This window comes from Lissotriton helveticus, chromosome 4_1, assembly GCF_964261635.1.
Source record: "Lissotriton helveticus chromosome 4_1, aLisHel1.1, whole genome shotgun sequence".
Classification (NCBI taxonomy): domain Eukaryota; kingdom Metazoa; phylum Chordata; class Amphibia; order Caudata; family Salamandridae; genus Lissotriton; species Lissotriton helveticus.
In genome coordinates this window covers 142,405,764-142,427,169 of record NC_136063.1, presented here as the reverse complement: position 1 = coordinate 142,427,169, position 21,406 = coordinate 142,405,764, and the positions used below count along the sequence as shown (strand labels likewise).

At 46.7% G+C, this 21,406-nt stretch overlaps 1 protein-coding gene across 14 annotated transcripts in view; it reads right to left on the bottom strand.

The window, feature by feature from the left end:
• Nucleotides 1-21,406, bottom strand: part of PLEC (plectin) — a 1,130,647-nt gene that overhangs the window by 107,698 nt on the left and 1,001,543 nt on the right. For all 14 annotated transcript variants that reach the window (XM_078686563.1, XM_078686567.1, XM_078686564.1 and 11 more), the window contains 4 exons: nt 18,745-18,860; nt 17,905-18,011; nt 16,104-16,223; nt 12,096-12,191 (listed from right to left, as the gene is read on the bottom strand). In XM_078686563.1, coding sequence (XP_078542689.1) covers nt 12,096-12,191; nt 16,104-16,223; nt 17,905-18,011; nt 18,745-18,860 — 439 coding nt within the window. The remainder of the gene's footprint in view (nt 1-12,095; nt 12,192-16,103; nt 16,224-17,904; nt 18,012-18,744; nt 18,861-21,406) is intronic.

Here is a 21,406-nt window from a genome sequence, read left to right as displayed (position 1 = left end):
AAGTGCACACGCGAAAACACTCAGATTCAAGAATCACATTGCCATACTAGCAATCAGACAAATAAATTACTGTGGCTGTACCCAAGACACATACAAGAATACTGACATGCATCACATGTGCATGATGCAGGCTACTCTCCCAGATACAGGAATCCTGAACTTAGACACAAGCTACAGGCTGTGAGCATTAGCAAATATCCCAGACAATATCCCAAATGAAGGAATACTGCCCTCACTCACGCAGGATAGGGGGTAACAGAATCTCTTCCAGACAACAGTCCCAAATGCTGAAATACTGTAAGTGTTATCACAACATCAGTGAATATAAATTGGTTCCATATACAGAGACATCGCTTCAAAATACAAGAGTACTGCTCTCAAGCACAAGGTCCATGGGGAGAGCAACTGGCCCTAAATACACCAGGCAATGACCCCAAATACACCTGGTGATGGCCCCAAAAACATAGATATCCTTTTCAAGGAAACGACAAAGAGCAGTACCTTTGTACGTCCAAACCAAGACGCCAAAATGAAGCATTTAATCCAAGACACAAACCGAGACCACAATGACCTATTTTAAGCCAAGCCAAGATATCCACAACCCAATCACAGCCTCCCACACACCTGCCTACGCCATGAGAATAACATTTGTACCCTTGAGATGAGCACAGACACATTCTTCGCTTCATGGTCCAAGTAACTGACCCAAGTTTTAAAATAATAAGCTTCTGTTCCGTAGTAATGACATGGAGAGGACATAATTTACTTCTGTACACAAACAAAACATCGGTTAACAAGAATCGTTTAATTCCCATCATAGAGACAGAGAGGGGAGCAAGTCAATACATTTATGCAAAAGAAATTGTGTCTTTGGTCAACACATGGAAACGTTCTAAAGGAGGAGAAGTTCTCTTGAATCATTATACCTCCTAAAATAATTTAGGTCATTCTCCCTCGGACACTGCTGTAGATAGAAAAGGAACTTCCTCCCCACACAGAAGCCCCTGCTACCAAACAATTCCAACTTTTTCAGTTTTGTTACTGAAAAAGGGGTCCCCTTCCCTTGGTTAAAACCATCTCTTTGAAAACAAGAATCTGTTAGAAGGGCAGAGAAAGAGCCACCCCCTACCGTGGACAGGCATTAAACTGGTTGAAATAGAAACGGGGTCATCCACCTTGCTGTGCCCTCATCTGTGCTGCAGTCTCGCGATGGCCTCTCTTATCGCAGTTCCAGGTCAATAGCGAAGGAAGGTAAATGGCTTCCTCAGGAGGTAGCTGTGTTGTACTAGACAGGTGACAGGGTGTCCTCTTGAGGGAAAGAACGTCCATTTCACACATAGGTTGGCATTGCACACACAAAGTGTAAATCCAGAAGTGGTTCTTAAACGGCGAAAAAGCAACTCAAATTATAACTCCAAGCAGAATCAAGATGGTCGTTGGTGGTGTCCTGTACTTGGTCGCCGAGCCCATCGAGGAACAGCCAGGTGCAGTTCCGTCCACGTCGCTGTGGTGTTTGAATCGTTATCTCTCCTTTGCTTCCTTGTTCACTTTGCTATTTACCAAGTCGTCAAGCAGGTTAGGGTGTGGCCAGAGGGGAGGGCGGGACATAGGGCACGCTCGGTTTTCGTGAGAGGACAGTCGTGCCTTGGGACAAAGGTTTTCAGTTCCGCTCTTTATGGAATTTACAACCATTCATGACAATGCAGCACGTCTGTGTGTGACGAACAACATTGAGGTGTGATGTGGTGACTTGGGCGCCAAGAACACTCAAGCACAACTGAACACCGCACGGTCTTGTGGTGGTGTTTGTGTGCTATCACAAGTAAGGCACCACCCCGCCTTGGACACGCTGTAAGGTGCAGCCGCTCTCCAGTGGGCTGGACTTCAGAGGAGGAAGGCTTTATACAAGAGGAATGAGCTGGAGGGCTGGGCGACAAAGGTTTGCAGAGTCGGATGGCTTTGAACCCGAGACCTCTCCTAGAGAGGTCAAAACCAGTCTTTCAGTAGGAGAGGAAGCCTGGCCTTCACTGAGAGCCATTGAACAGGCTGATCAGGTTCAGCAGTCTTGGGCAGCACCTCTATGGGTACCCTGTCCAGGTCCCAGCAAGAGATGAGCATGGAACATGGTTGCAGCCCACAGTTTATGAACCCACTAGCGGGTCCCTGACTATGTGATAAAGCGAAGGAAACTCATCAAGAGCCAGAGCGGTGTATATCAGAGGAGACCAAAACTAGCCTGGCTGCAGGAGTGCAGTTCCAAACATGGCTCCTGAGCCGCCTTCCTCTCGTCTATCCAAACTCCCTTCCCAGCCCAGAAGGAGGTTAAGCAGTGGAGAAACTCTGCACCATCTCCTGAGAACATGTATGAAATAGCTGTCCTTCAACCATCATAGATAAACACGGTCAACAAGTTTTTACACTCGGCCCCAAGTTCTTGACAAGACCTGGGTCCAGGAATATGGAGAATATTGGGTCTGTCAAGATCTGACACTGACGACCACTGATGAAGGTGAAAAACAGATCCTTCTGTGGGGGGTGGTGGCATCTCTAGCTAACACCTTGAACATTACATGAAAGGTTAACAGCTACTGTAGCAACACTCAAACATGGACCCTTGGAGATTGCCAGTCCTCACGTTCAAAGTCAAACATTTATGTGCACATTCCTTAAAGCGCCTTTTCAAACAAATGGATTCTCAATGAGCATATATGTCTGTGAGAGAGGCAGCTTTTATATATTTAATGTGTGCTGGAGGATATGAAAAGGAAAGTAATGTGATTTATCATAAACCTTATGTAGAACAGAAGTGTGCATGCCTAGCAAGAGTGTTAGGCTAACTGAAAAGTCAGACGGGAATCTCGGGAATTAGATCTCGATCTCCATCTCAGGAGCTAAAAGATGGACATCGAGAGGAAGGTGTCTCACAGGAGCTGAATTGAGGATGACTTAAGAGAGCCCAGAAAAGGATGACTTAAGAGAGCCAATAAAAGGGTGTCCCGAGAGCCAGGAGAAGGCCGCCTCAGAGGCGAAGATGAGAACGTCTATCTAAGACAGGGGTGTCATGGAAGTCATGACAGGAATGTCTCAATAGCCAAGAGCAGGTTCTCTCAGGAGAGACGAGGAGGTTTCATGAGAGTCAGGAGGACAACATCTGCGTCGAAAAAAGCAGGCTGTCTCTGGAGATATGCCAAGAATGTCTCAAGAGCTAGTCATTGTGAGAATGTCCCATTGGGAAAGAGGACGGTGTCTCGAGAGTGCCAGTGAGAGGGAAGGTGTGTTCGGTAAAGCCATCAGAGCTGTAACTGCGAGTGTTTACGTAATTACGCAGGTCTTAGCTAGCTAAGCTACCAGTCTGGGTCTGGCTTCCAGTCTGGGTTTTATTTCATTGATGACATTTGCAAAGTCCCTCAACTGTACTCCACGGAGAGGGGGTGCCCACCCACTCCCTCCAAACTCACAGCACACCTAAGCCACTCTTCCCCGGTGTAAAACAGTGAAGGCCAGGTGGGCTCCAAGACTTTGGTAGATTTGCTCTGTGCTCCTGATGGGGTGGAGTGAACCTGGACACATCAGATTAAGAGCTCAGAGGTGGTTTGCAGTGACAAAATAGTGCAAAGCAGCTACGTTCCACAGGCAGCTTTTATGGTTCCGTCAGCTTCCTCGGACACAATTCACCCGGTTTTAAGGAGCAGACTTGAAAAGGGTGGGGTGTCTATAGCAGTTTTCATTTGAATACGATTATGGTAAGACAGGTAAGATCCCAGTACCCAGTGGCAACAGGTAGAGGTGGGCGAGCCAACAAACTAACATGGAGAGCCGAGCCAGAGCAGGCTTGCCTTTAAGAGATTGTGTACAAGCTAAAATCTGAAAATGTTTGCTATGTAAATCATATAACAAATATCACATAATATATCAGTTTCTTCAAAATTCAAAACATTTATTTCTTTAACTAGTGGAAGCTTTGACATAATACGTCACATTTTACTGAGAGTTAAATATTAAAGGTGATACTTTTTAAACACCAACTTTTTTTTTTTTTTTTTTTTTTAAAACCTTTATTGTGCATGAAAAAAGGGAACAAATACGGGCCTACAACCGTCAGGCCGGCCACAATACTTTGGAGCACAGGTGCTAGCAATGCGGTCTCTTAGCGGTCTCAGGTGGTATAGCAACAATTAATAACAGTTACATTGGAGGAAATCTAGTCGCCAAGGAGAAGGAGCATTAAAGGTGAAAGTTTAAAGTTTTTCGGATCAAATATAAAGCAATGAAGAATAGGTGCAAAGAGAACTGAGTCCGTACAATAATTCCTCAACATGAGTAGGCAGCATAAATAATAGCAACAGTAGCGATGTGCACCCCATCAGAGGGGCCATACAGTGTAAAACAAACGGAATAGCAGGAATCATGCTCGTACCACCACCAGCGCCACCCACTCCCCACTAACCCCTGTCGCAGACCCAGAACGGAAAATAGAACAAGAAAGCGCAGAAAGTTAAGAAAAAAGGCCCATAGAAACTAAATAAGGAAAACTAAAGCTATCCCCCCACCCTACAACAATGCGGAGGCTATGGCCTACCCCCCCCCCCCCGACAATGTGCCTGTCGCCCATTAAAGAACCCGAAATGCAGTACAAGAAAAGAAAGTGAAGAAAAGGAAAAATAAGAAAATAACGTGTCTAACACCTAAATATGAGAGTGAGAAAAGGCCATCTTATTCTACAACTCTCACAAGAACAAGTGAAGCGGGAGGAGGAGCAATTCCAAACGGTCCCAGCCCACCAGCCAAAAGGACTACCCCACACAGTTCGCGATAGTTCAGAATTAAGTATTAATGTAGAGACAGGTGGGGAAAAACAATACGCCGTGCATGACTGAAACAAATGTATGACGATCCCAATCCCGTTCCAACCAACCAAGCAACCGGCAACATAAAAGGAGGAACTTAGCCCTGGCCAGATCTCGGAGACTTCCCAAAATGAGGTACATGAAGAAGGCCCGCCCCCACCAAGACAAAGAGACAAAATGGCAGCATAAAGAAGGACAGTAACATGGTTACACAAAATGGCCGTCGAAGATCACCATACAATCCTTTGTCCCCAATAAACAGTTCCCCCAGGCCATCGGGGAAGTATAGGCTCCCCAGCGCAATGAACAAAGGCCACAAGGGGAAATCCAGCGAAGGGGCCGGCAGTCGCGTGTCCCGGTCTCGAGGTAGAAACATTGTCGCAGGCAACAGTGTGGCAGGCCCCGGAGATAGGGGAAACAAAGTGTCGCAGGCAAGTCTATTAGACGGCCGGTGGCAGGCGTCAGTGGAGGCAGAGGCAATCACGTCTTCTCCACGAGTAAAAGGAAACAATGCATCCCCAGTAGGTTCCGATGGAAAGAGTCTCAAAGTTGGCTGGCTTCCGACACTGCGCTCCCGCCGTAGAACAGACTCCATTATGTCGAAGCGGTCACCCAGTGCTGAAAAATCCGCACATATTTCCGCTCGAAAGTCAGACAGGGCGGCCAGGATAGTTCCATAAGAAAACGGTGGTTGCAGACCCTCGTCATCATGCTCCCGGGAAGGAATTCGCGAGCCGTCCCCCAGCGCACTCCGGGCGACCCAAGCCGCAGACAGGGACGGGCACTTTCCCCCGCTCCCCGGAGCAACAGATACAGCCATGAGAAGTGGGTCACAGAATAATCTCCGAGGCGGGTGCGGCGTGACCAGTCGGCAATACAGGGCGCCAAGCCCGTTAAATCGATGCCGATCGGGCTCTCGACACTGAGAACCGTAGCGCTTCAGGCCGTTACACCGGGCCAGGAGAGCAGGCACCCAACGTCAATTAAACATGGCCGTATGTTCCTTCTCGCTCGCCACCCGCCTCAAACAAAGACGCCGTATCTGCAGAGCGTCTCGACGAGGCGCTAGGGCACAGGGCGCAGGTCGCAGTGTTCCACGGCAGGCAGCGCGATCAGGAGTCCGTCTCGGGAGGATATCGCCACCCTCTCAGCACCGGTATCGCACGGACACCCCGGCCGCCCCCATGCCTCCCCTACTCGGAGACGGACGGAAGTGTAGCCACGGGGTCAGGGCTCGGAGTCTCTGCACAGATATCTTCGGCTGCCGGGCGAGTTGAGAGTCCGGGGGAAGACAATTTAGGTCAGCACAGCTTAGTGAACGTTCCGCCGCCACAAATCGCCAGGATAGAGATCAGGATATCAGCGCGGAGGAAGGAGAGCTGGTGGAGCCGGGAACCTACACGTCCGTACCAGTCGCCATCTTGGCTCCTCCCCCCTAAACACCAACTTTTAAACATCAACTTGGAACCATTCCTGCCTCCGTACGCACACTGGCAAAAGTGCTATTTGTGAACCAAGAGGCAAGATAGTCGTCATTTGAACTCTCTATGTGGCCCAGATGAGCAACATTATATTCTAGTAAGTCAAACACGATCGTTTTTGAGACAGCTGGTATTTTGAGCTCACGTATTTAAAACTACACTATTATGAAGAAAAAAGAGTTTTGCTGAAACAAAATATTTGCCTAATATCACACAATTTAAGCGGCGAACCCATGATTTATCCAGGTTTTCTAGTTTCAGAAAACTTGATTTAACTTTCTGCAAATCAACCACTAAATAGGAATTTATATTCCTTTCCTTGGTTTGTTTTTTACCTTTTTCTGTAAATCTCGACCAAAAGGCGTTGAAGCACTTTACATGAGCTCCAGTCACCTTTTTTAGGCACAGGGAGATTAAGTGATTTGCCCCGAATCACGGGTTGTTGAGGCAACACCTACACTCTAACCTTGCTTTCCCAGTTTCAAAGCCAGCAGCTCAGGTCGTTACGCCACATCCAGCTAGAGTGAGAGTGGCAGGTAGCGGCAACATGAATGCTCAACTTGTTGTGCGCTTGAGGTTCCAACAGGACCTCGAGCTGAGCCACCAGACTCGAGCTTTTAGAGGCTCCCTCACCTCTGGTAACAGAACAAAGTTGGAGGTATGTTGGAAGCCCTGGGTGGCCTGAGCATCGAACCACCAGCTCCTGAAGTCTTTTTCTTCTATTGAGATCTCAGGGGACCTTTGCCTATCGCACAATAAATACCACAGAACTGGGGGTATTTTAACATTTACAGCCGCAGGGATTAACACAGAGTGGAATATGTCTAAAGGTGTGTTCCACGGTCTACCAGCAGATGGCAGAAGAGTCAAGCACGTGAATGGGAAAGCTTAGTGGGCTGGTGAAGGCTTTCCAAGGCCACCCAGGGCTTCCAGTGTGCAAGCCTGCAGCAATATGGGGCACTTTCTGTCCAAGTCGACACCTCAGTAGTGCATCAGTCTTTGCTGTGTATGTGGACTTGTTGACATGTATGCCAAAAAAAACTGATTGAGAAAAGGAGCGAGACCTAAGGCCTGCCAAAGGAACGGGTGCAATCGGAAGGGGAGCTGTTCGGAGGTCCTGGCCATTTATGGATCGTTGGATATGGGATAAAATGATTCACACTGCTCGGAGACAGTGCTACGCTCTTAGGGCTGGGATAACCTCTCCCGTTTTTCCAAGGACACTGCGTGCCCTGAGAGTCCAGTTCGAGAGCCCTGGTGAACTCTGAAGGGTCCTTCAAGGGTATATATTATTAATGGAGTAACTCCTACAAAATGGTTTCCATGGGGAATTCACATTTTTTAAAGAATCCACAAATTGCAGCTTCATTTCACAGAAGGCATGCAAATGAGACATGTGAGATTTCCTGACTCCCTGATCAGTGCCTGCATGTGGCAGGCCTTTTTCAGGCCGAAGCATAACAGACAGCACAGCCGTCGGGTTTGCTGAAGACATCTTTGGGTCATTTGGAAAGCCTCCCTGGGAGTTCATTCCGCCCATTGTTTGCCATTGGCTTTGTGGTTTGTAACTCACATTTGCTTGCTGGCTTTATTTGTTTTAGGCTGTCCAGCATGCCTGTGTCCATCCCGTGGAGCACCACCTGTTTACCATCACTTCTTGTATTCTTCCACCAGTGCTCGCTTTCTGTAAACAGGCCTTTAAATCTTGTTCTTATCTTGTTACATTTTGTTACATTTACTGTGCGTTCAGAGACAGAGGTCAAATATCAGACTCTGCCTTCTGAGGGAGCATGGTGTTCACTTTGATTTCTCGGACTTCAGGGTGAGAGGATTTATGTGACAATCTTTCTGTGAAAGGATATCTGATAATCTTACTGTGAAAGGAATGGCTTTTTGCTAGCACACAACTAAATAAGTGTAAATGAACTGTGCAGATATTTCAGAATATATCAGAATTAGGAAAGTACAAATGAAGCACTTTTTTGTATTTCCGAAGTGTGGTGGAAACCAACATTTTAATAATATCAAAACATATCAATGCACTAGGCAATGACTTTTCCACACACTATCATGTGTGCACTGCATACTTTTGTTAGTAAAACTGTATGTTTATGCAAATGTATTAGTAATTTCAATTGATAATGTGTTGTTTGTAATAGCAATGCACTACCACACCATGCATACTCCACTTACGCCACGCCACTCTACTCTGCACCAGTCCAATCTACAGCTATTAGCTCTACACCACTCCACTCAGCACTACTGCACTGTATGCCTCTCTACTCTACTTTGCTCCACTCTATTTTATGCCAATGTACTCTACGCCACTCTACTGTGCACCATTGCATTCTATGCCAATGCACTCTACTCTGTCCAGGCGCGCAACCCCCATTGGGCTCACGGGGCTTCAGCCCCCCCCCCGTCGTGCCTGTCAGCCCGGGCTGACACAGCTTCGCGGGCTGGCGAGTATGTAATTGCAGCCGCACCCGAGTACTTAACAGGTCTTTAAAAGACCATTTAGTTGTAAATGAGGCTTTTGTGTGTTTTCACCCCTTCTCACAGCCACTTTGTCCGTGGCTGGAAGAATTACCCCCCCCCCCCCGGTAATATTTGGCTCTAGTTGCCCGCCTGACTCTGTCCCACTCCACTCTGTGCAGTCCACTCACCGCCACTGTACTCTGCACACTCCACTCTATACCACTTCAGTCTACTCTGAAACGATCTACTGTATGCCATTGCACTCTACTCTGTGCCACTCCATTCTACGCAATTCCGATCTACAACACTCTGCTCTGCAACAATGCTTTCCATGACACTGCACTCTACACTAATGCACTGTACCATTCCATGCCACTGCACTGTACTCCACTGCACTCTACCCTGCATCATTCCACTCTACACCACCATTCCCTATATGCCACTTTACTCCATTTTACACGTCATTCTACAACACTATGTTACTCCACACTATGACACTGTGCCACTCCAATACACCAACTTCTAGCCGCAATTGTTCTTTTTGCATGCTGAACAGCAGCCATGCTCATGTACAACATGGCTAAAGCACATAGTCAAAGCCAATAGCTCTTGCACAGATCTGGGTGGTTCTATTGGTTTTGCAAATGCGTGTTCCCTGAGATCCTGTTGGCTGCAGTTAGTACACAAGAGTTTCAACTGTATCGCTCCATGTTGCTCCTACTGGCCCAGGACTGTCGGTCGTAGACCTGTGATGATCATTACTCATGGTGTTTCAGCGCCCAAGGCCTAGCTCATAGGAGATGATGGGTTGGCTGGCACGAGATACACTTTAAGAAAAAGTTATTACTACCAATAAAGTGCATTATTCAGCATGAGATGATGCTTTAAAAAAAGTACATCTATTATACGCTTAGATTCGAACACAGGTAATATTAAATGAAACTAAGAGCCATTGACACTATTCAGCACAAGCTATGACCTCAATCAGTTTTACCATGACACACCATGACAACGATAGAGGATATCGCAGTTAAAGGAATAGTGTCCCTGATAGCTGATGTGTAGTTGTAGAGGGATTTCATTTCCATAAAAAAAATAGTATTCTTCCAAGCAATAATTTCCTGCTTGCAATGGATTTGACATTTTTTCTCAAATTTGTTGCAGAGTTGACTTCAAAGACATTTGCGATGCTGTCCGACTTTCATTCACATATGAACCAGCAATCCAGAGTAAAATAGCAACATTTTGCTAAACTGAAAAAAGCAGATTTTACCTTTTTTTGCTTTTCTTGGCAAAAAAAATAATCACCCAGGACTTCCTATTGGTAGACGTCAGGCGGACCACAGCTCCTGAACTTCACAGGAATTAGTGCTACTTCTAATGTTACAAAGCTGGGATACAAAGTCACTTTCAATTGAAAGGATACAAAAGTCCATTAAAAAGTAGCGACGGCTTTAAGCGTTGCCTTGAAGAAACAGCAACGGGTGAATTGATGTTTCTATGAAAGTTCACCAGGATCTGCAGTGAAAGCGGTTGTTTTCTAATGTTATGGTCCCCCCAGGATTATAAAACTCCCCAGTCAGGCAAAGGGTCACCAGACTCGGTCTCGGTCTCGACTTGTTGAGGTCATGCCAAAGATGTCTCTTATAACTTTGGCAAGATATGGAACACCAGAGACCTAAGGTGGTCTATTTCTTCAAAACCACCATTCTCAGTAGTGTCTCCAGCTCCATTCAGGTTCCCTGGCTTGGTGAGCCTTGAGATCAAGGTTACAGGTCTGGGGGATCGCCTCACCACCAATTGATGCCTATTTATTCATGCTTCCAAAGCTTCCACCTGCATAGTTTTTATTTCGCCCAAAGGTTCCACCTGCCAGCTTAGTCTGAACAGGCTGGCCACTTGGTATGCGCATTACAAGATATCCAGCCTTTTGCTTCCCCCATATATATTCTCCATCAATTCTCTTTAGTAAGTGTCATCTCTAATCATTCTTGAGGGTGCCTGAGAGTGAGGGAGAGGTACACAGTCTATTAACTCAAATGGTGCCCTTTCATAGGTGAACGGAGGGAAAGATATTGCTGAATAGGACAGTGCTATTGTGCTATACGCACATGTGCAAGACAGCTCGTATATACCCTATATCTTGGGAAACATTTAGGCCAATGACTTCATTCTTGTGGGTGCAGCTAGCTGGTTGCCTCAAGATGCTGTGAGGTGTTGTTCGTTGTTGGGTGTTAGAGATCCATCATCTGGGATATGATGCAACTGTGTGTGTACGTCACGGACCTGCACAACTTCTACTGCAGCGTATACTGTCCATCCATTTCATAGAATAAAAGGCTCTTCTCAAATTGTCAATAGCCGGCCACCAACCAGACAGCTTCCCATTACCAGAAAAAAGTAACTGCTTCCTTATGGATAGAGCAAGCAGCACTTGTGGGACCTCTCCTCCCCCAGGCAGCAGCCATCCAGTGCTCGGCTGGTGAGCACTGGACATGTTACACACAAAAGGTGATGGGAGGAATGCTTGCAATCTATTTAATCACTGGCAATCGCTCGGGTAGCAACCCAACCTATCATTCTTTTGGTCACCATGTCCCCTCAGTTTGGACCCATCCATCTACAAATTAGTCCTGACCCTGCTCCTCATGGTAATAGTCCAGCCTGAACTTCCAGGACAGTTCCTCCTTGAACCGAAAACAAGAATTCCTGGGACCAGTTTCAACCTAGGTATAGGTTCATCAGCCGGGTACAGCTTGGTACCAGTGACACAGTGAATGCACCAACCACGTCTGGGCATACTCAAGCCAGGGTACTGGACATGTCGCACTGGTGGTCACCGGTGTTTAGAGACCACTGCAGGAAAAGGCTCAAAGGGGGAACTTGAAAAGATAAATGCTTTCCTTGCAGGCAAACTCTAAGACAGGAAGAGGGGTGCAGAGTAGGAGATGTCCTCCCTCAGGCTGTTGTCTGCAAACAGTGTAAATGTATAATACTATGCACTGCATAATCCACTGCAAATGCACCTTCTGATGCAGCCTTGATGGCATGTTGTGCTTTACAAGCTACCAAATACAATGCAATGCATCAACAGAGGGGAGGTCTGCCATTGTAAAGAGCCAGGCAATGACTCATGAAACCAGCTAACCACCTGAGATATCGTGCATGCGAAACATCCACCCAGTTCTCATATATACCACCAGGAGAGTAGCCTGAATTTGGGACAGGGCTATTCGCAGGTTTCGCAACACCTTGCACCAAAGCTGGCGACCTACTGCGCCCAACTCACCTCCAGAGACTGGTAGATCAGCTTGGATCGGTTCTTGTCTGCTTCCTTGGCTGGAAGTTCAGTTTCCTTGAACTTCAAGAACTGGCGCCACAGAATCTGCGAAGAGGGAGGAAGAGGTTAGTGGACCAAAATTTACACTGACACTAAAAGACTAAAACCTGCACACAACCACCATGAGAAGCACAAAGCCACGTGTAACCAAAATGGGCCATTATTGACATGTGAATACAGCAGAGTATGGAACCAGGTAAAGGAAGTGTACACTTTCTGCACAAGACTGGTGAGTGATGAATAGTAAATGCACATTCCCGTCACTGTTCTTGTGAGCAGAAGCAAGGGTTGCAAATTATTTACATAATACAAGTTACCCACAATATGATTATTATACTAAAAAAAAAACTTCAATATCCATAATATGTATTCCACTGGAATGAGGCCATTGCCATGGCCTATGGAAACATTGAGAGATGGAAGAGAACTTATAGAAGGGTTCAGTGCGTGGTTTTGGCAAAATGAAGCTTGGGACATGAACAACTCTTATCTAAACTCGTCTATGAGACCAGATTTATTCACTGGATTCCTGAAGAATTCCAGATATGTGACAAGACATCTGGGAAGGGAGCAGCGCTACACACCAACTCATACAGGTAGAGACTATGACAGTATACACTGTGTAACACGCTGAGCATCACAAGATGATAGGATGCTGCGGATGCCAAAGTGGACAGCGTATGAATAACCAGATGCTGGTAGATTGCTGCTGTCATGATGGTAGACATGCGAGTATGGTCAAGGGTGGGAATCTGCTTTTTATAAGCATGTTAAGTGAGACATGGCTGTTCTTGGGGTCCTGTAGCATGTTACAGTTCAATCAGGAGTTCGGTACAGCCTCTTCTTGTGGTTGATCGCAAATCCGTTACAGTCCATGGCCTTTGGCAACTTCCTACTGCCGCAGACTATATCCTTCACGGTGACTGCTACACGTGCACACAGCACTGCTACAAATGAGATTCTCTCTGAATGAAAGTCAATCAAGTGTTCTTGGACATAATGTTCCACAGTCCAATTTTTCAAATGCACAAGGCAAGCCATGGTGTTGTATTGCATCACCAGTTGGTTGTGCGTGACCAGCTAGAATTAACGATAAAGAGAATCTGAAAATACCAAAGACCTAGGAGGGATCTTCAACAACATTAGAGTTCAGTGGATTTACAAGGCCAGCCACGTTGCAGGCTAGATGTATCACCTGAAGATTAATTCTGTCTTGTGGCAGAAGATACTTGTGTGTTGAAACAAATGGAAAATATTGGCTAATATTCATTGCTTGGCCGACTCAACCACTCAAGAGATTTGCAGAAAATGCAGGGCTGAGGCTTTTGGTTAGAAAATAGCCTTTCAATAGAAAATAGACAATACCCAAGCACTTGTCAGCCCCTCAAAAGGAAGGTATTGTTGAATAAGTGTGGTGGTATTGCCACTGGCTCATGTACCCAGAGGTGGTGATGGCCAGAACACGTTTACTTAGGGATAAACGCTATGATTCTAAGTCACATTAACCAGTCAACCAGCGATAAGTAAAAACCACACTACTTCAATCAAGGATCCTCTACCATATTTACCGATGCCATCGTTAAAAGACTTCACTAGCACATCAACTAGAGATGTATTTCTTTACGGGTGTTTATAAAGCGCAACACGCGTGCTCAGTCTCTTGGCGCTAAAGAATACTACAGACTATAAGCAACAGCTACCGAGAGGAGCTCGTTAGAATGTTAACGGCCACATTTTTCGAATTTTTTCAAACTTGGTATCATTTGGTTCAGCACAAATGTGAGGAAGAAGTGGGTTCCAAAGCACTGGAAAGGACCTGCCTCCCTATTTGAAAAATTAGTCATTGGGAGATAGAAAGATGCCTTGGCAGAAGCTCTCAAGAAGAAAGTGTTAAATCTTAGTCCGAAGAACACTGGCACAGATCTGTATATGGTTTTGTGAAGTTAAGGCCTCAGGCTCCTCTCGGAGACACCAAGTTTGCTGACGGCACAGCGCGCAGACCAATAAATAAAACTCCCAAAGACTGTTCAGAAGAACCACACGGATGCCTACGCCCTTGTAGAAAGTTACTCCCGCCCTCCACCCCATGGGTAAATGCTTGACGGGCACGATTCATGGCTTCATCCTCTGCCAGCTCCACCCGACTCTGTTGTGGCATGAACAGGAGCCATTACAGAGACGTCAGAACAACAGAGGTGGATTGTCTATGCCCTGCGGGATTTGGAAGGGCGGAGGAGTGGAATCAGACAGCCTTTTAGGTTACACAGCCGTTGGGGAGAGTGAGAATGCGCTTGAAACTAGACAGCTCTGTGGTCCATTTCATGGACCAACAACTGGGGAATATTCAGTAGATAAAAAGATCACTGTGCCCCCTCCATCAGCAGCCACCAGTCCCTGACAGCAGAACATTGGGAATGACAACTCTCTGTTCCATCCAACATTGACTGCGCTCAGCCTTCTTTTTCAATGAATCAGGATTTATAAAGCACGACTAATCACCCGATAAGGCATCCAGGCACTTCACTCTGAGCCACACTCTGCCCACAGGTGGTAGTGTAAGGGAAGAACCTACAGACATGGAGGCTCAACGTCTCCCTAGATCGCACTGCTCAGCCACAGTGAGGAGGTGCAGGTGGGAAATCGACGCGATGGAGAACGTGGGTTCAGATATCCCTCACACATCTCCCCCCTGCGCCGCACTCTGCACCCAGAATGAGGAGGGCCAGAGGAGGGCCAGGTGAGAAGCGTTGCAGGTAGGGAGGCTACGGCTCAGGTTCCTCCCTTCCCTCTGTGTAACCCTCAACACGTAGTGGATAGCTAGTCTGCAGGCGGTGAAGATGTTTAGGATGACAGAAGGAATTTCATGAATGAACGCTCCGGGCAACAAACTGGGAAAACTAATTCCATCTACAGATAGCTCTTCATAAGACTCAGCTGCTGTAGGGGGGGGTAAGGAGTGCAGGCCAACACTCTGCTGGTATGGGAGTATATGGATGGGTTGAGTACTAGGTGATGTGGGAGAAAGTGTCAGGAGAGTAAGTGAGCTAAGTGCTGGTTGGGGCATAAAGGGGTGGGCAGAGTAGGGGAGGAAACAGTGGGTGTGTGGGGAAGCAGGTGAGCGTGCTGCTTCTTGATATGTAGGAGCATGGGGAAAAACATTTCTGATGGGATTATAGAACTGTAACTCCGTCTGCATTGCTGATGGGTTATTGAGGGCAGCTAGAGTAGTTAAGCACTCCACTGAGTGCGTAGAAGACAGAGGACAGAGAGCAGGCGAAAACACTCCTGGCTGGGTGGACTGACGATGGCTAGCGGAGCAGATAATACCTCACAGGAGGAGTGAGTAGGCGAGCTCACTGTGGAAAACCAGAGCCCACTTGAGCACGCCGACATGTGAAAAGTACCTGAAGGGAACCAAGATAAGTGAACACACTACTGGTAGGCAATCTTCTGGGTCTTTTCAGTGCTCTGGTAAGAATTCTGGCTCCCAGTCGGGACAATGCTTCTGAACCCAATGGCGGAAAACAGAATCTGAATAACTGACTTTGTTTGATTTTAATGCTTGTATCACACACAGCCACCCAATGTTTTCTTGAAATGAAGATGGCATCATGGTTCTATGGTTGACAAGGACATAAGTCATAATGATTCCCCCTATGGTTAGTGCCTTTAAAACATTTACTTTTATGTTTCTCTGAGCCAAAGCCCTAGGGGGCAGAACGATGCACAGCAAGTAAATCTAAAATAGGTTCATGTTCAAAAATAAGAACGCTGCTTGAGGAGGAGTGCACACTCTTCTGGATATGGTGAAGGAGGAAGGAAGGGAGGGGATGCTGTGGATGGTGCTGATGGCGAAGTAGGTACAGTGCCAGGGGAGCATATTATTACACCTCTGAGGGGGTGAGGGTGGGGTTTAGGAGTACTGGTGTAGTAGATAAGCACACCGAGTGTGTATACCTCAATCTCCTCGTAGCTGGTGGGAAATTTTCTCTCCTCAAAGATGATGGTGTAATGACGGATCCACTGGACAAGCAGCGTCACCAGCTCGTAGTACTCTTGCCACCTCAGCTCCAGCTCCTAGGATCAAGGAAAGCAGACCGTAAACATTCATACAGACACTGAGTGGTTCCAAGGCCCAATGGCAATCTACAGTTTACATTATATGAACCTAGGATTGCCTCTACAACATCACATATACAGCACACCCCCTTCTCACCAGCATAATTGTCTGATATCAGTATAACTACAAACATTGCAACTACCACCGGCAGCCCAAACAAATGCAATCAGAAACTACCAGTACAGCACAACACTTTACAGTGAGCAGAACTCTCACCATCAGTGTCCACAGTCATTACAAGTACTGCATCAGCACAATCTCTGCCAGCAGCACCATCAGCCCAAACATCTATATTTTGCAAAACTATCATATGCAATCAGGAGAATTACCACTGCCTGCTCGCCGTTTACAGTCAGCAGAACTACCACCACTAGGCAAAAGGTCTCCTGTCAGCACCACAGCCATTAACAGCCCAACCATCTTCCTACAGCACTCCTTCGAAAGTCAGACCAACATGCGCAACCTGCTCAGTCTTTGCTGGCCACACAACATTAACCATGAGCCCCATTGTCCACTGTCAACACAGCAGCCAGGATTGGCCCAATCACCTACAGTCAACACAAGTACCACAATACTCCGACAGTCAACACAAGTTCCACAATTAGCCGAAGAGCAGGTGATCAGCACAACTTTTAGCATTAAGATTAATAAAACCTACAATAACTGCGCATGCAACTAAAGTAAGCTAGCACTACTATCAGAAGCGCTAACTATGGTAAACGCAATTAGTAACATCTTCGCAACTATCTACAGCGAACATATGTCAAATCATGGTCACAAAAACTAACATCCTGCTGAGTGATGCCTCAACCACTACATCATGGCCCAAAGCCCCAAGCCCTGTAACAGAAATCTGACTATAAGGCACCGGCACTCCTGGCACCTTGGGTTGTAGAGTATCCAATCGGAATCTGAGCATGTTTGGAGCAAGTACCACAATGACCACCTCTGATCTCACCTTCAAATCAAACTTCCGACACATGGTTGCCACACAGAACTACTTGCTTCTTAAAGTCACCTCAAGCAGGATCAGCACTGAGGATATTGATATACACTGGCCCGGTAAGAGCTAGACCATCTCATGGCACATTCAACATATCAAATACTTTCATTACTGCATCACTAGCCACCATCCTGAGGCACTAACTGTAGGGATGGGCTACAACAGTTATACCATCTGCATCCTCCAATACACCACACGTGTAATACAGAAACAAACTTCCATGCTGCAGTTATCTCATTAGCACACAGTAACTCTGTAACTGAGTCCAGGCAACACACCGTCAAACAGCACGTGTGCCTTTACCACAGTGCATGTATCGAACAAACTCACAACTTCGTGGAATATTTTCAGCTACCACACTGCCCCTGCACCTCAGCACTACACTTCCGTGCAGTGCTTGTACTGCTTACACAGCCAAATAAGATGCTGCCATGTAGCACTTACACCACAAACATACTGTGCATGACTTCCAAGCAGACACCACCATCCATCCCGCACTCATAGAAGTAACTCACTGCACCAGTACACTGGCACCTCGCCCACACCATCAGGCCAGCTTTACTGATGGATGGAGGAACAGATGACAGACACTTGTGGTTAACTCGCATCACCCTGAAACCCCATGAAACCCTTACGTTGGCTTTGACTCCATCTTGTACATCGGGGACACGGGGCATGGCATCATACAATGAGGAAACGTAAGTGATGATGGACTTTTCATCAGGTTGAGGGACGTCCACATCTGTGGAAGAGAGAGAAACATCAGGGTCACAACACTGTCAACAACTACTTTCAGACCTCCCAATGTACGGCATGAAGCGTGTGCACAGCGAGATGGGCACGGGAAAACTTGACACTGGAATCCAAAGCTCTAACATAGGTGCACTCTAACTGGGCACCAGTCTCCAGCTTAAAAGGCACAAATCCTGCTGCTGCAAGCACTGTCTGTCGAGCTCTTGGGCAAGGTGTTCTGGGGCTTAAAATAGAACTGAGGTCAAGGAAAACCCTTCACTTATGTCCCAATAGACAGCCCAAGTAGACACATCCTTTGTAAACACATTCATATGATAACCAGAGGAAGTTGCATGGGGAATTCCATATGCATTTGTAACTCAGAGCTGTGACCCCCCAAAGGTATTTTAAACATAAGTATGTCTAGTCTGGCATGCACATGTACTCCACAGACATTGTAATAAACTCATGAACTGATTTGTTTGCAGTTCCTAAGAGCTCCAGGAGATTCTTTTAAAAACGGATTGTCCAGGACACATCCTGGAAATGTACTCTGAAGAGCAGCTAAGGACGTCTGCTCAAGACATTGTCCTGAATACTTTGGCCTGTGGCATCAGCCATGGAGACTCACCATGGACACTCGAAATGGACAACAAGTACGTAGAGCCCACTCAGAAGGCAGCTGTCCTCGGTAGCATCCAAAGAACTGCTCCCTTTGGGGCTATGTGCAATGTGAGCCTCACCTTCGGGGTCCAGGAGGCGTGTGACCCCCAGCTCCCGCTCTGCAACGCCGAAGGCCTGGTCCAGGTTCTCAAGGTTGTTCTGTCTGTAGACTTTGCCCATATCAATCAGCATTGGCCTAAGTGATGGAAACAGAAACAGTGGTTACGAGGAACATTGATAAGGGGGCGGAGGAGACAGTGAGTATTAAAGGGCCACATAAAGGTGATGAGGCAGGAGGGGGTAAATGCTGACCACGGGAAGGGGCAGGAGGAAACAGAGAGAATAGTAGGCCGAAGGGGTGGAACCAGTAGAGGTGTCTGAGAACGAGTCGGGAGGACATATGAAGGGGGAGCGTGCATAAGAGTTAAAAGGCAAGGACATTAATGGAGTGACAGGTCTGAGCAGGAAGTGGAAAGCTTCTGAGAGAGACTCCTACAGGACCTAGAGGAAGAGAGAGACGTGGGCGAGTATTAGACTGCTCTCTGTTGAAGCCAGGACAACTTCTGTAGGAAGAAGAGAGGGAATATGATGTCTGGGGAAGAATCAGAAGGATGCTTATATATTCAGAGAGGACTATCATAGGGTGTAAGAAGAGACTATTAGAAGCCAAGAGCAAGGCGCAGGGAGTAGAGCGGGAATAAGAGACTGCCATAGGATGAAGAGGGAATGCCATATCTGAGAAGGAAGATCCTAAAAAAGTACAAAAGAGGAACCATGAGAAACGGCGGGAGAAGATTGTGCCAAGGCGAGAGACAGGAGTGAAGGGGGCGCATGAAAGGGCCACCATATTTTTAAATAGGGCACATTTCTCGAGTGTTTTTCAGGTCTCATTGTCAAATTATAACAAGCAATGAAGAAAGATAGAGCGATCAATAGATCACTAAATCGAGCATTAGACAGATAGATACGTTTGTAGATAGACAGAGTGATAGATCAATAGAGATAGATCGAAAGAGTGATAGATCGAAAGAGTGATAGAGCGATAGCTAGATCAATAGGTAGCTAAATAGAGCAATAGGCAGATAGAGCGACAGATCAATAGAGATAGATCGAAAGATAGAAGAGCCGCAGGACCACTTTAAGGGAGGACACAGAGGAAGGACTGGACCACACGTAAGAGGAAACGGAGGGGTTACCGACCACATTCGGTGAAGAGCTGGAAGGAGCAACAGGCCGCATGCAGGGGCAGTGAATCCAAACAGAGTACGGGGCCCAGCTATGGGACTGGGGCTCAGGAGCATGCACAGTCATTCAGAGAGGACACTTCCAGAGCAGTCTTCTTGGATTTATGCAGACAGAACAGCAAGCAGCCTCATGAGAGATGCTGCTTATGGTGTATGTGGACTATATTGACAGGCGTTGACACTAATAAATACTAACAAACTACACCTACCACAATAGTACATCCTGCACAACACGACTGAGGTGCACAGGGAAAGCTAGGAGTGAATCCAAGAACTAAAAACAGGATGCAGTTAAGGGCTGGGGTCATTATTCGTAGAGCCCCTGCAGGGTTACTGCAGAACTGTGCTAGCAATTCACAGCTAAACAACACTGGCGATTGGAAGTCTACGCATGCAGGGCATTGTCCCAGCTGAGTGCAGTAAACATTGAAATGGCAGAAAACTTTGAGAATTGAATAACTACATTTGTACAGCTTTTTGCTAAAAATACTGAAACAGTCTGTACGTGTGTACATTAACAGAGGTTGGTGCGGTTACCAGTGAAACTGCCATGGACGAAGGTACACTGACATGCGAGTGATGGGGTCTGGAACGGCAGGATGAAGGTCTGGACTGAGGGACACTGACAGAGGTGTAGCCATGTTTGATACTGTAAACCACTTGCTTCTTATTAACCGGCTCAAGAGCACTGGCATAAAAGGCACAATGCTCTCCCTCCTAAGTTCCTTCTTGTCTGATAGAGAGAAAGTAGCTGCACTCAGTGATTTAATCTCAGAACCTTTCTCTCTCCCGTGTGGGGTACCCCAAGGACCCCCGTTAAGTCCCACACTTGTTAATGTATATGTCACACTCTTGGCCAACCTGATCCGCTCCTGCAGCTTCTGTTATTTCCTGTGCTGACGACAGACAAATAGGAGTGTCTGTCTCATCTAACGTCAATGAGGTGCCTACTGCATGGTGCTAATCGTCATTTGGCTGAAGAAAAACTGTCTTAAATTAAATTCAGATAAGACTGAGGTACTACCATTTGGTAATGACATCTCTTTCTGGAACACCTCCTGGTGGCCTCAAAACCTCATTCCGTTCCCCTCACTAGACCGATAAGCGAAAGACCTAGTTGTCATTTTCAAAGCTTTGTTTCTCTGACCCAATTAATCAGGTCACATCTTCCGGTTTCTTTTTGCTAAGAATTATGAAAAAGATCTTTCCCTTCGTCCCCCCAGAGCTTCAGAAAGTGGTCATTGTTGCTCTAGTGATCCCAAGGACAGACTACTGCAACGCTTTGTATGTTGGCATCAAGCAACGCCTGCTGAAAAAACTCCAAATGCTTCAAAACATGGAGCTCGTCGGCTCATGAAACTTCCAAAAGTCAGCCGTTTCCAAACGATCATCAGCCTCCGCTGGCTACCGGTCCGCGAGCTGATTTAGTTCAAAGCTCTTTGCTTGGCTCTCAAAGCATCTCATGAGGTTGGCCTGAACTATTTTCAAAAGGTTTTTT